The sequence below is a fragment of the Cynoglossus semilaevis genome, chromosome 19, assembly GCF_000523025.1.
Source record: "Cynoglossus semilaevis isolate Cse_v1.0 chromosome 19, Cse_v1.0, whole genome shotgun sequence".
NCBI classification, from domain to species: Eukaryota; Metazoa; Chordata; class Actinopteri; order Pleuronectiformes; family Cynoglossidae; genus Cynoglossus; species Cynoglossus semilaevis.
This window is the reverse complement of record NC_024325.1, coordinates 4,083,506-4,100,221: the sequence shown is the minus strand read 5'-3', so window position 1 is coordinate 4,100,221 and position 16,716 is coordinate 4,083,506. Positions and strand designations below refer to the sequence as shown.

At 37.7% G+C, this 16,716-nt stretch overlaps 3 protein-coding genes across 4 annotated transcripts in view; 2 read left to right on the top strand and 1 right to left on the bottom strand.

Moving 5' to 3' along the window:
* The window catches only part of LOC103394910 (flotillin-2a), an 18,190-nt gene extending 13,572 nt beyond the window's left edge, over window positions 1-4,618 (top strand). The window contains exons 4-9 of the mRNA XM_017041472.2: window positions 318-431; window positions 530-649; window positions 968-1,182; window positions 1,990-2,173; window positions 2,662-2,811; window positions 3,984-4,618. Of these exons, the coding sequence (XP_016896961.1) occupies window positions 318-431; window positions 530-649; window positions 968-1,182; window positions 1,990-2,173; window positions 2,662-2,811; window positions 3,984-4,034 (834 nt within the window). The 3' untranslated portion in view covers window positions 4,035-4,618. The remainder of the gene's footprint in view (window positions 1-317; window positions 432-529; window positions 650-967; window positions 1,183-1,989; window positions 2,174-2,661; window positions 2,812-3,983) is intronic.
* Window positions 4,619-10,507: 5,889 nt separating this feature from the next.
* fam222ba (family with sequence similarity 222 member Ba) overlaps window positions 10,508-16,716 on the top strand; it is a 47,988-nt gene continuing 41,779 nt past the window's right edge. The window contains exons 1-2 of one of the 2 annotated variants that reach the window (XM_025065668.1): window positions 10,508-11,590; window positions 12,423-12,533. The gene's annotated coding sequence lies outside the window, so the exon portion shown is untranslated. Of the gene's footprint in view, window positions 12,534-16,716 lie in introns of both variants that reach the window. The other variant, XM_025065667.1, reaches the window with a different exon arrangement.
* Window positions 12,640-16,716, bottom strand: part of eral1 (Era-like 12S mitochondrial rRNA chaperone 1) — a 5,204-nt gene continuing 1,127 nt past the window's right edge. Inside the window, exons 3-12 of the mRNA XM_008332359.2 lie at window positions 16,590-16,716; window positions 16,332-16,459; window positions 16,152-16,229; window positions 16,021-16,067; window positions 15,867-15,928; window positions 15,645-15,757; window positions 14,463-14,750; window positions 13,730-13,879; window positions 13,568-13,648; window positions 12,640-13,196 (exon numbers count right to left, since the gene is read on the bottom strand). Coding sequence (XP_008330581.2) covers window positions 13,074-13,196; window positions 13,568-13,648; window positions 13,730-13,879; window positions 14,463-14,750; window positions 15,645-15,757; window positions 15,867-15,928; window positions 16,021-16,067; window positions 16,152-16,229; window positions 16,332-16,459; window positions 16,590-16,716 — 1,197 coding nt within the window. The 3' untranslated portion in view covers window positions 12,640-13,073. The remainder of the gene's footprint in view (window positions 13,197-13,567; window positions 13,649-13,729; window positions 13,880-14,462; window positions 14,751-15,644; window positions 15,758-15,866; window positions 15,929-16,020; window positions 16,068-16,151; window positions 16,230-16,331; window positions 16,460-16,589) is intronic.

Sequence of the window (16,716 nt, the reverse complement as noted above, 5' to 3'; positions counted from 1 at the left end):
TATATATATATATATATATATATACAAGTAGGCGTCTCCTTTGAGGCTCCTCTGTAAGATGATTCAACCCTCCTTCCTTCTTTGTCCCTGTCCTTTTAATGACTGGGAGTATATACAACACAGTTATCAAACTTTACCCTGCTTTACTGTCTCCTCTCTGGCATCTAAAACTTGCAACGGTAGGGAAAAGTAAGAAAAAAAAGTGTGAGACTGTCTCCTGTCTGCAAATGAAAACAACAACACATATTTTAGTCACCCTTATGGCTGAATGTTGTGTTTTTTAAGTTTGTTGTATTATGTGTTTGTCTTTATGATAGGATGTGTATGACAAAGTGGAGTACCTGAGCTCACTGGGTAAAACTCAAACAGCTGCAGTGAAGAGGGATGCAGACATCGGAGTTGCAGAGGCAGAGAGGGATGCAGGCATTAGGGTAAGAGCTTTGAGCAGCTTTTTCCACATAGTTGCGATTGCATTACGAACACCAAGACATCCCCCTGACCCATCTTTCTGTATTGCTGTGTCGCTCAGGAGGCCGAGTGCAAGAGAGAAATGATGGATATTAAGTTTTTAGCAGACACAAAAATGGCAGACTCCAAACGAGAGCTGGAAATGCAGAAAGCCTCTTTTAACCAGGAAGTGAACACAAAGGTACTGTACATTAACCCTTTCATGCATGACGGTCACTACAGTGGACAGCTATTAAAATGTCATTTTCTATGATAAGAATAGGTTTTGATGGCAGTGTTGCATGTAAGCCTCTACAGTGGACGCCTGAGAATCACCCAACACTGCCATACAGTTGTCAGCCTTTGCAACTGCAGAATAATTGTGTCAACATTCAAAAAGAAAATGTGGTGTTTAAAAACAGAACCAAATCAGTTCTTATTTTTATGTATAAAAACACGTAGTAACATTTTTTAAACTCAGTATATCATGGGTACAGTACAAATCTCCTGTCTCCTGCAGAAAGCTGAGGCTCAGCTGGCGTATGAGCTGCAGGCTGCCAAAGAGCAGCAGAAGATTCGTCTGGAGGAGATAGAAATTGAGGTTGTGCAGAGGAAGAAGCAGATCACTATTGAGGAGAAGGAAATTGATCGTACTGACAAAGAGCTCATTGCTATTGTGAAAAGACCTGCCGAGGCTGAAGCCTACAAGATGCAGCAGCTGGCTGAGGGACACAAGTGAGTTTTTCAAGTTTTTCAATTCCACAGAAAATCATCTTTGACTAAAGATTAATGACAATCACACATACATGCGATTGTAGTAGCTACACAGTAACTCTGCATAAAGTCATATACCAAAATGAAATTTAAGTACTGTCCCTGTAACACTGCTGGTTACACGTTAGCTCTTTCCTGCTTCGGCGTCCTGACCATAGTTGGAATGCCCAGGGGAGACTTAGTGATCTGCTCCAGGGTTGATGCTAACATTAGCTCCGGGGCTAACTCCCTTCACTTCGTGCTTGTCCGCAGCAGAGGTAAACAGAAACAGGGAAGTTGGGGTCTTTATTATCAGCCACACCGACCACAACGGAACATAAACAGTGTTTCAACGGCTCCTGTATAACCAACTCACGCTTCAACATCACAGGGCATAAACTGCACTCAACTTTCGCTACATGACTCTCTCGCGTACATATACGCACACAGCCATTCACAGACAGACATACGCTACTAGTATAACACACAGAAGCCTACTAGAAACGTCATCGATCGCTAGCGGTATGCACGTTGTTAGCCCGTAAAAATCCATATATATTAGCCCCATTATTGTTTTTTACGCTTAGGGGTTCAAAGCCTGTGACATAAGTAGCGGCTTATAACCTGGAAATTACAGTAGTTAGTTGCTGATGCAACAACCATGACTGACATCAAGTCTAGAACAAATGCTTCATTTGGATTGTCAGAACAAATGTTTGGCAGATGTTTTCCCTCCACTACATATAAATACTTAATTGTTCTGATGATATCTCTCAAATCTGACCATAGGACAAAGAGGGTGCTCACGGCCCAAGCAGAAGCTGAGAAGATCCGCTGTATTGGTGAAGCTGAGGCCTCTTCCATTGAAGCTGTGGGAAAGGCAGAGGCTGAGAAGATGAAGTTGAAAGCTGAAGCCTATCAGCAGTATGGAGAGGCTGCAAAGACTGCTCTGGTGCTGGAGGCTCTGCCGAAGGTGTGTGTGTGTCACACATTTTAGAACAGCTCCACCCCAGATTGTCAAATACTGATTTATTGCCAACACTGACTAAAATGTAAATGTGTTCGGCGTTTAATGTTTTATTTAAGTGACAGATCAGCGACTAAAAAAAAAAAAAAAATACATTGCAAAAAAAAATTGCTACGAGGTGATTATTTAGTTTCCAAGTAATCAGAAAGATTATTTCAAGACAGGTATATTCTTATGCATGTATATTTCTCTTTGTACTGAGTAAAAATAAGTTTTTAGCCGTTTTAAAAAAAATACTTATACAATCTAACTATTATAAAACATGTTCTATTTTTAAAAAAAAAAACTTACAAACAATCTAACTATTATAAAACATGTTCTTTCTCTTTAACATGGCTCATTTGATTCAAATGAATAAAACAAAAGTGATACATTTTCTTACACTAACCTGTATGTATAATATTAGCATGTTGATTTTTATCTGTATAAATCAGATTGCTGGTAAAGTGGCCGCACCCCTGTCTAAGACCAATGAGATTATCATCCTGAGTGGAGACAGCAACCGCGTGACTGGAGAAGTGAACCGTCTGTTAGCTGAGCTTCCCGTCTCCGTCAATGCCCTCACTGGAGTGGATCTGACTAAGGTGAGATGGAAGTGCTCAATTTATGACAAGTGCTAATTTTGTTGTTGTGTCTGTTGCCCGGCTATGTAAACTGACATCACCGTGGTAAGGGTTCAGAGCAGGATATAGATAAAACTTGGCTAATTTATTAGCAGATTCTGTTTTTAGGTTTTTTTATATGTCTTGTAGTAATAGGTAATAAACCAACATGGTTTCAAACAACATTTATAACAAACAGCTGTTACATCTGTTCAAAGTCGCACCAGATTGATCTGGTAAAGATCCCCAAAAGGAAGCTTAAGATGAAACTTACAGAAAAGGTTCTGTTTGAGTTTGAGTCTTTTTTTTTTTTCTTTTTTTTTTTTGCTTAACTAAGGATGCACCAATATCCTCGGAGGTGCAGCACAGACACAGTAAGCCAATATACTGTGCTTTTCTCCTGCACTTTGGTGTCTTTTTGCCCTTAGTGTATTTAAGAAGGTCAACAATTAAGAGGTATTTTAACAACAGGGACAGAGACACATACGTTTACACCTCGTCATTTATATGTTATGTTGAGATTTTTTTTTAATTTTTTGAGATTTTTGTGTTGAGTTGTTTTGTTGAAACTTAGAGACAGTGCAGCACAGTTTATGTAACTGATTCTTATTTTTCAGGTAAACACGAGGCAGTGTCATTGTGTCGTCATGAAATTCACTCTAATGTGTTTCTCTTCATTTTTATTCTTATATTGTTGATGTGATGACAGTGTCCGTTTGAAAACATATTTTTATAAATCCAGTACGAATTATTTTAATCTTTAATTAAATGAAAATGATCTAATTTAATTTAATTTTTTTCTTCTATTAATGAGAACAAAAGCAGTTACGTACTTGGTGTCCGCCACTATATTTGGGGGTTTAGCTTAGACACTTTTTCCTCGGAGCTGTATAGTTAAGCATCAGCGACAGCACTCCTGAAAATATTTGTCCATGAACTGGTATGTGGGCCCACATTATTAAAGTTTTCATTTATATAACTTTAATGTTGGTAACCATAGTCATGACAACATAACGATTTAAAGACGCCTAGCTGAATTTAAAACATGTCCGTGTCATACTTACAACGTACAACCTATTTCCAAGGGTACAACATGTGAATATTTGTCAGTGCTGTATATCAGGCCGTAAGCAGTCTGTCGTTTGGTGTCACAGATCCCTCTGCTCCAGAAGATGACCTCCTCACTGTGCCAAGAAGCCATCTGATTAATCAGGCCAGAGACTCATCACTCCGAATCCTTCAACTTGTATCTGCCTCAAGCATGAAAACAGTTTTATATGTCTCTGTCCCCCTTTATCCCCCTCCTCCCCCCCTTTATGCAACTGCCTTTGACCACGAGTACTTGACACAAAACACAATTGTTTTATGTTAGCAAAGTTTTTTAAATTGCCAACATGTTGAAAGCTGGAGCCTTGTAACGAATCAGTTTGTGCGATGTTGCGTTGTTTTACCTTCCCGTTTTACACGCGTTGATTCTAAATCGCACTGCAGTACTTTGGCCATGGTTACATTCTGCAGTCATGTTCACCCTTACCGAAACTCCAACTGTAATTCTGTTATTCTGGAGGGGCTGCTGGGTCTGTTGTTTTTGCAGAAGGACAGTCCCAGTCATTAGGTGAATGGGAACACACCAGCTATAATGCCTGCCATTATAGGCTCAGGCCAATGAGTAGCCAACCATCATCAACAGGGATCATCACACTATACCTGGGTGATCCAGGTTAATAGCGAACGCACACATGATTTTATATATATACACACACACACACACAAATATATGTGTATATATGTATATATGTATATATATATGTATATATGTATATATATGTATATATATATGTATATATGTATATATATATGTATATATATACATATACATATATACATACATATATATATATACATACATATATATACATATACATACATATATATATACATACATACATATATATACATATATATACACATATACATACATATATATGTATATATACACATACATATATATACATACATATATATACATATACATACATATATATATACATACATACATATATATACATATATATATACATATATACATATATATATACATATATATACATACACACATCGTCCAACATTGGTAGCCCAATGTGATGGAGGATCTTGGTACAGATGAGCATGATGTCAACTCTGTGATTTTAATGATCTGTTTCTTGGACACCTCTGTAGCTCATAGAGAACTTCACAAACTTCCAAACCACTGTAACACCTAAGGCTCATCTTGTCTTTATCAAATATAAAGGAAAAATGACTGCGGGTCAGAGTATTAGATTTCTGGATTTGTTTGGATTGCTCATGGTCTGGTTGCCTCTGTTTATGTTCCGTGAGCCGTGCCTGTTGATCACTTAAGTGCCCAGACCTTAGGACAGTGGTTTGGCTTTAGTTGAGTTTGTGTCATTGTTATTGTGATCACCCGTCTCTAATGTGTAACATGTAAGATTGCATACTGTTTCTCTTATCGTCTGCTTTTACTAACACCATTTAACCATTTCTGTTTTATTGCATCCAATCACAAAGGCAGATTTTAAACGCTAAGCAAACACAGAGCCATACTCGGGGAGAAAAAATAGCCTTAAGAGATCCTGGACATCTGCCAGGCTAACTGAACATTTCTCTTATTACCTCAAGTAGCACATAGTAGATGCAGGGTCCTAGCTTTAACTCACTGGTTATTCGTATCACACTGTTCTTTCTCGACGAAGCATCCGTGGTCCCTCGATGTGGTAGGTGTGTACATTGTTGTGACCTTGAGTAACAACCATACTAAAATAGTTTTGTCTTTTCAAACTTATGTTTTACCTTGGACCACATAACATAACATAGCAGCTACTTTGGTGAGAAGAAGAAGAATTGATCTGTGATAAGATTGATTATACTGTTGAAAGTGTTTTTTGTTTTTTGTTTTGCTTTTTAGAGAATGTTAGTGTGATTGGTTTTTCTTTTTTGCTTTTTAGAGAATGTTAGTGTGAATGGGTTTTTGTTTTTGTTTTTTTTGGTAGGAAACAGGTGAAACAGTGCCACGTCCAAATTCAGGTCAATCAGGAACATTATCATCACAAGTTGTTACCTTGTGTAGTCTCTCTGATCAGTGAAGAATGAGGTACAATTTGTTTAAAGTAAAACTAGAGGACCAGCGTTCTATTCATCGTTTTCAATGTTGAATAAGGATGTACCTCAAATATCATCCACTAGATGGCAATGTCAAGATGTTTCAGGATTTTAACTTGTCTAGTTTCTCCTAACAGCTAAATGAGCCTTATTTTTTTTTTTTTATTATTGTTACCAGTCAAATCGTTCATTTTTGTTACAGTGTTTTGCTGCAGAGCATTCCAACCAGCTTGTTTCACGCAATTAGACTTAAAAGTGCTGTTTTCATTTTTTTAAGTCTCCCGTCCGGTAACTCAGACGGCTGATATGAATCAACCACTCGTCAGTGCCTGTGATCTTAAAAGGTTATTAGTATTTTAATTTGTTACCTTTTTTTTTTTTTTAAACCGTCATAATCCCAACATTGTCTCGTCGCCTTTTCTGCGTTCTTCCGTTGTGTTTGTGCTGCTGTGAATTCTTAGTACAATGCTGCCCAGTTCCTTGTAAACACAGTGAACAACCTGCTCCTTAGCTACCATTTTAAAAAGGCCCGTAATATGTTAACATTTTGGTGTAGCGACTAATATCATCAGTCACCGAAGGCCAACACTTTGATTTGACCATGAATGAATTCACCGTAAAATCATTGTTACATGTCTTCACACTGTGAAAGTGTAGCCCCCGGGGCAGAGCTCTCTGCCGTTTACTTCACTGTTTCGTTTCACTTCACTTCACTCTGCTGAGGCTCTAACACACACACACACACACACACACACAGAGAGAGAGAGAGAGAGACTGATGCCAACATTTTCATGTCACTGCACGATCTGTGATTGACAGGTGCGACATCTTCGCCCGCACACTTGAGCGGCTACTCACCTTGCCAGTGCTTTCACTTTGAAACTCTGAAAAACAGATACTGTTGTGGAAACCTCTCAGTGGTGTTACTTTGCAAAGTTACTCTAATGAGGGGAAAAAAGTGATTTGATTATTTTATGTGGTGCCTTTGTTACATAGTGTGAAATTCCTAAATACTATTAATGTGTAGTTTAAATAGAAATTCATTTACCGCAGGGTGTAGACTGACCCGCAGAACGTGTGAACTTAGTATATGCTAACGTGTAAAGATTCCTTCAGAACTTCTTTCATTCAGTACTTCAAACGTATAAGAGAGCAAGACAAATATGTTTATATACACGGATTATGAAGTTAACCATAGCGTCAAATCAGAATCTTCTAATTTTTTTATGTGAAAAAAAATGTCAGCTTGTTGTTCTCGACATAATTGATTTTCTCGTTAAGCGTTAGAAATACATTTTTTCCCTGATTTGTATTTTTTTATGTGAAAAAAATGTCAGCTTGTTGTTCTCGACAACGGTGTGGTTTAAGACCAAACATTTCAGATCTACAGCAACACTTCAGCTAGGTATTTATCATGTGGCTTCTGGCCTTTGTTAAATAGACCCAGCATGAATTTTTCAGCATGTGTTCATGGTATTCTGTATTGTTCTGTACGTAGCGATATAATAAATGTTGTACCAACTTCTGTTTGCTCTTCTCACTGTTTTTTCCACACATAATTTCAGGGTTGTGTTTTTACGGCGTACCACTATACACACACAATCTCTTTTGAACACTAGAAATAGAGAATTTCTTTTTAGGCATTTTTTGGAATGTTTAAGTAATATTTTATTTATTATCAGACAGGTCTAAGCTGAAAGAGGTTTTATTTCAAATGTATGGATTTTAGTGTGAACTCACAATAATGTGTTTGAGGTTCGTGAACAGGTCAAATGAACTAGTGGAAAAATGTTGCCTACTGTATTTTCCAGACTATTAGTCGGAGTATAAGTCGCACAAGCCAAAAAATGCATAATGAAGAAAAACAACAACATATAAGTCACTCTAGAGTATAAGTCACACCAGTGCCCTCTAGCGGCTATCAGTGTGACAATCCGAACATGTCAACACATTTTTTAAGTGGTACAGCAGTACCAGCTTGTGTACAGCAGATACTAGTACACAAGCCTAGAGTGCCCTCTAGCGTCTGTCAGTGTGAAAAATAACGAGTATGTAAATTTACAGTGGTACAGGAGTCGCAGATACTGGTACACAAGCCTAGAGCGCCCTCTAGCGGCTGTCAGTGTGAAAATAACAACAAGTGGAAATATGTATTTTAATATGTAGTATGTCGCTCCTGAGTATAAGTCGCAATCCCAGCCAAAGGGATTTTAATAGCTGTAGAGACGTACATAAACACACATAAAAATGATAGTAAATAAGGATTCCTGTGATGTTTTTTTTTAAGTCCATGCTGCTAAGTTTCTGAAACTGATAAATCTTTTTTTTTTATAACACAGAGCAATGTTCACTGTTTTTGTAACTTGAAAAAAATAATAATCAATTGTAGAAACCTGTATTAATACTTTATGGACTAGTTAGATCTGTAGTCTTTCATTTACTGATACCGCCCCCCCCCGATGAACATGAGTTTGACACCCTGATGATGGGGCAGCAGGCAGTATGTTGTTGTTGTTTTTTCTTTAAAGATTCAAATACTTATCTTGACATGCAAGTGTAATGTGCGGCGAAAGCAGAGGTGGTTGTTCATCCTGATAATCTGGGGTCTAACTTTATCTGGTCCTACAGCAGGACCTCTCACACCCTTAGAAGGCAGTGCTGCCATGACAACTGCCACACCCCCACACACACCCGACAACTTACTCACTTCATGTACACACATCTGTTGATTAAAAATATATAAACATATGACAATAACAACCCAGTAATGTGGTTTAAATTACAGTTTTAAGAATGAACAGTAAAAAAAAAAAAAAACAGTTTATATTATAAGGACTTGTGTTGGTATTATTGTGTATTTTAAAGGGAAATTGCTGTGAATACAGCACTATTACGAACAGACGTCAGGAAATATATGAGAATATATATTAATTATCAATTAGGTCGGTATTTTTACTAAGGTTTGTGATGCTAATCGAAAGGGATTCATATTTTATTTTGGTATTTTTCTTAAATAAAGAATGTACCACAGGGGTTTTCTATGTTATGTTTATACATTTGTTTTGCTAAATTTTCATGTCGGAAAAAACGAATTATTCTAAAACAGAAACAGGTGAGACGTTTTAATGCAGGGGTGTCACGGGCCTGAGTTTGATACCTGTATTTTAATGTCATTCACATGGTAACCCTGTCTTAGAGAGAATGCACATCCAATAATAAATACCATTTAAATACCATCATACTATTTTTGGAGTTGACCATGAGTTTATTGTTCTAGTCCAGGCATGGGCAAACTAAGGGTCGGGGGGCCGGATGCATCCCATTCAGTTTTGTAATCCGGCCCACCAAAATGTTCTAAATTATATTATTTATTTATATTATCATTTTACTTCTGCCTTTTCCCAGGTTTCCCCAATAGACGGTGTAGAAAATGATTAAAGCATTTAATCTTTATGCATGACTTTTACATGTCATTTATCTTAGTTCACACGAACTCTCCGTAAAAACTGACTGGAAATGTGCATGTTTTCCTTTCTCTCCAGATGTGTAATGCTTTTTCATATGGAACCAAACTTTAGCATTGCGTAAACATTAAATCTGGAACAAACTCGTTGTACAGTGGAACCTTGGTTTTCGAACTTAATTCAAGTTCCTGAAGGCTGATCGGGAACTGAAAAGTTTGAAAACTGAAAGAATTTTCTCCATAGGAATCAATGTAAAATGGATTAATCCATTCCTGGACCCTGGATGATTGCTTATTCAAACTTTTTTTCAACAGGATTTTGTGTAGAGGTTCATCCACGAAATCAATGAAAATAATTCGATTTAACCAAAAAGATAAACTCAACGGAATGAAGAATAAAGCTATAAATAGAAAAGGCAATTTCATTCATCTTTTGTTGATCCAAATCAGTAGCAACTTTTCCACTTCTTCTAATGTCTGAGATCGTTGCTTGGTGATCACAGTCTCTCCTTTGGCAACCTTAGCTTCTTATGTTGCTTCCTTGTTCTTAATAATGGTACAAATCGACGCCTTTACCAAGCCGTACCGGAAAAGAAAGATCTGAAACACGAGCGCCGTTCTCACGCTTTCGTATACATTTTCTTCATTTCTTCATTTTTTTTCTTCTTACTATTTTCTGTTCCATAGTGATTTATGATGAGGCAGTTTTTGGTTAAAAGTTTTGTTAGTGAACTGAATTGTTCGAAAAGAGGAGTTCGGAAACCGAGGTATTATGATATATATATATGATATATATCATATCATATATATATCATATATATATGTATGACATATATATATATATATATCTGATATATATATGATATATATATGATATATATATATATCATATATATATGATATATATGTCATATATATCATATCATATATAATATATCATATATTATTACATGAGAAATGTAATTTTAAATAATGATATTCATTGCTTATTGTTTCTCTCTAGCCTTTTAGTTCCTTTTTAATGTAAATCTTTTTACACAGCTAACAACAAAACAACCAAAAACATAAGCACTTTATTATAGTGCGTACATAAATAATACTAAAAATCCCACCAGTATATGTCGGCTATATAATGGTGGGCCAAATATTACAACACGGACCAGATTTGGCCCCCGGAGTTTGACACCTGTGACCTGTTGTTTTGAAACATTGCCAGATTATCTTTTAATGAAAAAAGTAAAGGGATATGACTGAATTCTTTTTGAATTAAGTACATTTTTCACCGTGGCCCGATACCAAATGACCTACTGATCGGCACTGGCCCCCGGACTTGGTCGGTTCATGGTCATACCCTGTTAATCCTTGCTCTTTGTTTGTGCCGTGTGTCCTATAGCTAGTGAGTTTTTGCGTCATTTGGATTTTTGAATGTCCGAAAGTATTGATAAACTACAGATGATGTTAATGTTGATGTTAATTCCTCTGCCATGAGCAGTAGAGCAGGGGATTGTCAAACCCATTTTCACCAGGGACCACGTCAGCAATACTACTCATATAACATATTCATAACGTATTTTATAATGTTTCTGCAATGAATTATTATTTATTCAAGTTACGAATATTGTACATTATTCTGTGTAGTAAAAAAAATAATTTGATCAGGTTAAGAAACTCAGCAACATGGACTTTATTAAAAGACAATTAAACAATTTCACGCTCCCTCAGTTTGACCCGTGCGTTAGAGTAGCGGTCCCCGACTCCAATTGGCCCATTTTTACATTCCCTCTGTTTTCAGATGTAAATGTAAATGTAATAAATAAGTAAATAAATAAATAAATAAAGTGCTACTCTAAAAACTCAATAGCAGTGTGTTGTTTTCGTTACGGTAGCAGCGCGTATCTTTATTGAAAAACATGTTGACAGTTGACGCTGTGAGTCTGCCTGGGTGTAGTAAGGGTGTGGACACAAGTGGACAGAGACAGTCAGGCAGGTCCGAACCAGATAAGAGGTTCAGCCCATGCTGTTTGGTCCATCCCAGATGTCATCAACAATATGTTAATGAAGCAGAAGGCCTTTAAGTTCTGCAGAGGGGCCAGAGTGCCACTTGGAAAGAAGGAAGTGAACACAACGCGACAGAATAAGGTGAGCGTGTTGGTGGTAAAACATAACTGAAGATATATCTTTTTATAATTAGCACTTCTCATTTGATATTTGTATTCCTAAGGTTTGTATATATATTCGATCCATTTCTGCATTTGTTTTATTTTTCTGTATATTCAAGTAATAATACTTTAGCAGTAACATTTCACAAAATGTTTTTTTTTTTTTTTTTTTTACACTTTTAGCAGTAACATTTCACAAAAATTTTTTAAATTTTTTTTTATGACCAATGGTTTGCATGATGTATAATTTGCTACTTGTCGCAGCAACAAACTCCTCACGAGTATGTCTTGCACCCTGGACAGGATATCATCTTATACTGTAAGTTCATCATAGAGACACTAAAGTATAGATGAGGTACTACCCAGGGTTTAATTCCTGCTCTGACTTTATCAGGAAAAAGACAGGCCTAACCAGACGGCAGGACGGACTCACAGCAGAGGCGGGCCGTCAAACCGTTACCATTACTGAGTTTTAGTAATGGTAAGGGTTATATGGCCCTTCCTCAAAGTCATCCAGAGCATCGCGACGGGGGAGAGACTCTCTCTGTGTGCATGTCTTCAGCCGTATGCCTTTTAAATGTGCTCGTGAAATGTGAAATAAAGCCGATCGTTCCAACACGTTTGTTTTTTTGATCGTATCGCCACGATTCGAGTTATTACGTGTGCTGCTCGGGTCAGTTGGCTTATCTGAACGCCGACCTCTGTGCACTTGGCTTTGTCTAATCATGGGGAAGCAGGCGAGTGCTTGACGGGGGGTGCCTCCTCCACCTCCTCACCCACACTCTCTCTCTCTCCCATCACCCCTGCTTAAGGCCACTGGGAGGTTATTCATCACGCTGCCCTGGATAGAGTAGCTGTCGAATTAACTCACAGGCAGCGGGAATGAATCTAATCACCATTATCTGGCCTATTTTTGGCATCAGGTTAGTGCTCTATTTTGCCTTCTATTAAGGAGACAATCCAGCCCCCGTAGGCAGAGTTTGGCATTATATAAAAAAAGAAAGAAATTGGAAATTGTACTTCACACACTCTACTCACATCACGTTTATAATCAGTTATGGTTATAACACATGAATTATGCTTAGCAATATCTGTATTAATGTTTCATGACATACGCATTTATACTTTACATTTATGCATTAAGCAGACTTTGGTTTTCAGCCAAAGCGACTTACAGAAGGAAGATTAAACAATCAAGTATGTTGTTCCTCCGGGAATCGAACTCTGCTCTCTGCTTCTGAGGCAGGTATGCTAACGGTTACACTATGGAACCCAATATTTATTAATTCATTTATTTATTGATAACATCTTACGTACGTACAAATTATCCTTACATTAAAATCTCTGCTGGACAACGGACAAGCTCAGACTCTGGAGACAAGCTCAAAATTGTTATAACTTCACTTCAGTCTCATGGTTTTTTTTTAAGTTCCTATTGTTTGTACAAAGTTCCATTGGTCTGTTTATTTCCTCAGCTTGACTCCGAGTTTCAGGTCAACTTCTCTCAGATAGATGCGTCTCAGGTCGCCGCTGACTTCCTTGGCAATCTGTGCTATGGTCTGTCCGCCTGGGCCGATCAGCATCCGCTGTAAACACAAGAATACAGAACCCTGGGATGCTCAGTTACTATGTCCCATGTCTTATTTCTATGAAATATATATATATTTAATAAATGCTTATTGCTATAATATTCATAAAGATATCCCAAAACTACTACAAAAATGATCAAATATTACACACCATCAACCCCAGACTACATCGTAGTGTTCAAGTACACGTCATTATCAGACACTTTCTGAGTATCAGGAAAATTCGGCACAAGCCGCGCAGTACAGGAGCACAGACAGACACACACAGACACAGACAAACGCACACACAATCAGCCACCGGGGCTGACCCAAAGGTCGCCACGAGGGTCAGTCCCGTCTGTAAATACGTAAAAAGAAAAGGCGTTTACCACATGAGCATCTTTTTTGGCCCACACTTTCACTGCAATGATGATCGCACCGTTTTCTCCCTCGTGCCAAAGATCCACAACCTGGAAACAACGACACTGAATGGTCAAAAGCGAAAATCAATCAACAATGACTGATCGTGCTGCATTTGCTTCTTTGATTACCTGTGTCATTGAGTAAGGCACTTCCTGCGGCAGGATCTCAAGGAGCCTCTCCCTGATGAGGTTGACGCAGACTTGTTCTGGACTCAGATCAGTCAGGACCTCACTGTGGTACAGCCATGAGCCGGGCTTAGCAGCAACCTTGAAGTAGTCCTTGGAGGGAATGACAAAAGGTCCCCTTATTGTAGTACTACTCAATGGAATATGGCACACTGGACATAAGTGTACCACTGCTGCAAGGCTTGAATAATAACGAGCCTCCAGCCACTAGGTGGCAGCAACTCATACAGTTGTTTGTACAGATAAAAATATAATAATGTTATCAGGTTCTCAATAGTATTTCAATTTGCAGGGGGGGGGTGCAGTTGGACATTTCTGTCCCCAAGCAGGGGCATGACAGAGAATAATTGAGAAGCACTGCCTTAGCGCCATATGGTGGACCCCACTTTGAAAACCACTGGTTTTGTTCGTGATATCACCAAGCAACCCTCATACCAAAACTATAAAAAAAAAAACTGATAATAATAATAATTTTTAATAATTAATAATTATTCTTATTAATAATTATTAATTAATAATTATAATAATAATATAATATATAATATAATAGTATAATAAGTATTACTTAAATAATAAGTAATAGTAATAATAATAATAATAACTAAGTATATAATAAGTAATAAGTAATAATAATAAGTAATAGTTTTTGTTTTTCATAAAAAACTATTACTATTACCTTCAGCGTTTTCACATCCTCTGCGTCCACCGAGGAGAGCATGAAGACGTCTTTAAAGTGAGGCCATCCCTGTTGTCCTCTGAGCGTTCTCAGTTCTTCATTGCTCAGAGATATGTTCAGATCGGTGCTCTCCTCCTCCTCCTCTGTGTCCTCGTCCTTCTCAGACCACTGTATGGCCCACGGAGGCTTGATGACAGGCCTGACCTGCATCCTGCGCCCATTTACAATTCCACATGTCAACTCTGAGGTGACATTCAGCAGCCTCTCCTTGTTTTTCACCAGGTCCACCTTAGGACACAAATGAACATTACAGAAGAGATCAACCTGACCACCTTGTGTGAAAGTGTGAGTTATTGTTTTATGACTTTAGAATTCATTTTTTCACATTCTAATGAGACCACTGTGTTGGAACCTACAGCAAATGTGTGGCTCCTGCACTCCAGCAGACTTGCTGTTTGTGTTTAAGAGTAGAAGTTTTCTAAACTCAGGTGTTCCTGATGGCGTCTGAATGGTTATAACATGGCGAAAAACAATGAACTAAGTATTCTCAACACCGGCAGGTACACGTGATAACACTGTCAGAGCCGACAAACTCAAGTGTGTACTGTATTTTCCGGACGATAAGTCACTCCGGAGCATAAGTCACACTAGTCAAAAAATCCATAATGAAGAAAAAAAAACATATATAAGTTGCTTCGGAGTATAAGTTGCACCAGTACCCTCAAGCGGCTGTCAGTGTGAAAATAACGAACATGTACATTTTATTATATTGGATGATGGAGGCCAGTTTGGAGAGATTTGGTCACACGAGGGGGGACGCGTGACGTCACAGGTCAGAAAATGTATTTTTTAATTACTCCAAATCTTTAATAGCACAAACTAATTTTTTTTTACAGCACAAACGTAGCACATATGAACAACAGCGCTATTTCAATATTTTGGATGAAATATCTTCTACTAGTCTTTTAATGTATGTAATTTAAACAAACACTACTAGTCTTTTAATGTATGTAATTTAGTTGATTAATTTTTTAAAATTCAGAATATTTATAATGAATTTAGGCGGACAAGGCTCTCTATCCACGTCAACGGTGACTTAAAACAATGTGCATGTACTGTATTTTTTTTCGACTTAACTAATTTCTCATCAGGCCGAGGGCTGTTGACTAGACGAAAGAATACCTTATTGAGGACCAGAACTGCTGGGATATGTTTGTGCTGGGCCAAACACTTCAGCATCTCAAAGTCGAGCCTGTTGCTGGTCCACTTGTCAGATGCATCCACCACCACGACCACTGAAAAGGATAAAACAGTGGACCTTTAAAGCTGTAATCTTTTTTTTTTTTAAATTGTTTTGAAAAATGTTAACAAGCTATTGGCTTAGTATAAAAACATATAGACCACCTAGATTAGCTTCTTTAATTGTATCCCATGGATCCACAAGCAAAGACTTCTCCAGATTATGTCTGTGGAAATGCGAGATCTATTTATACATCAAGGTTTTGAATTTATTTTTGATAATTAAAACAAATTTTAAAAAAGAAAATAGGAAATGGACCTTTTTACTTTTGATGCGGAGATGATCCCAGGAGTGTCAAGTAAAATCTGCGAACAACACAAACATAGGCACAGTCTTTAGCATTTGTTTTTTTTTTTCCCCTTTTAACAAAGGCATCAGAAAACACTTACTATCTGTGTGTCATCCTCTGTGATGACAGCAAGGGCACGGGACTGTGTGGTGTGGACTTTCTTTGACACAGCAAACACCTATATGAAATTAGAGCCTATTATAAAAGCGAACGCCATCCTTTCTTTTCACCACTGATATTAAAAGGAGTGTTTTAAAAAAAAGGCAGCAAAAATTCATACCTTTCTGCCAAGCAGTTGGTTGGACAACGTGGACTTTCCAGCATTTGGAGCACCCAAAATGGCCACTTTTAGGACCTTTGACCTTTCAGGCTGGTCTGGATGTCTCAGTAACAAAGACATTTGTTCCCCTGGAAAAAATGATACACATTTTTAATTACTAGACAGGTAGTACGAGAGAAATAAAGACCATCAGATTTGCCATAACGTTGACATGAGTTTAGGATGTACAGTAAATCTCTGAGGCAGTGGTTTGGTTACCGCTGTCTGCCGGAACACTGGCTTGGAGGGGACAAACGGTTCCATCTGCTTCTGCGGGTGCATTGCATTTCATCAGTCTGTTAAGAAATGTCTCTGATGTAATGAAACGGACAGGGGTGAAGATAAA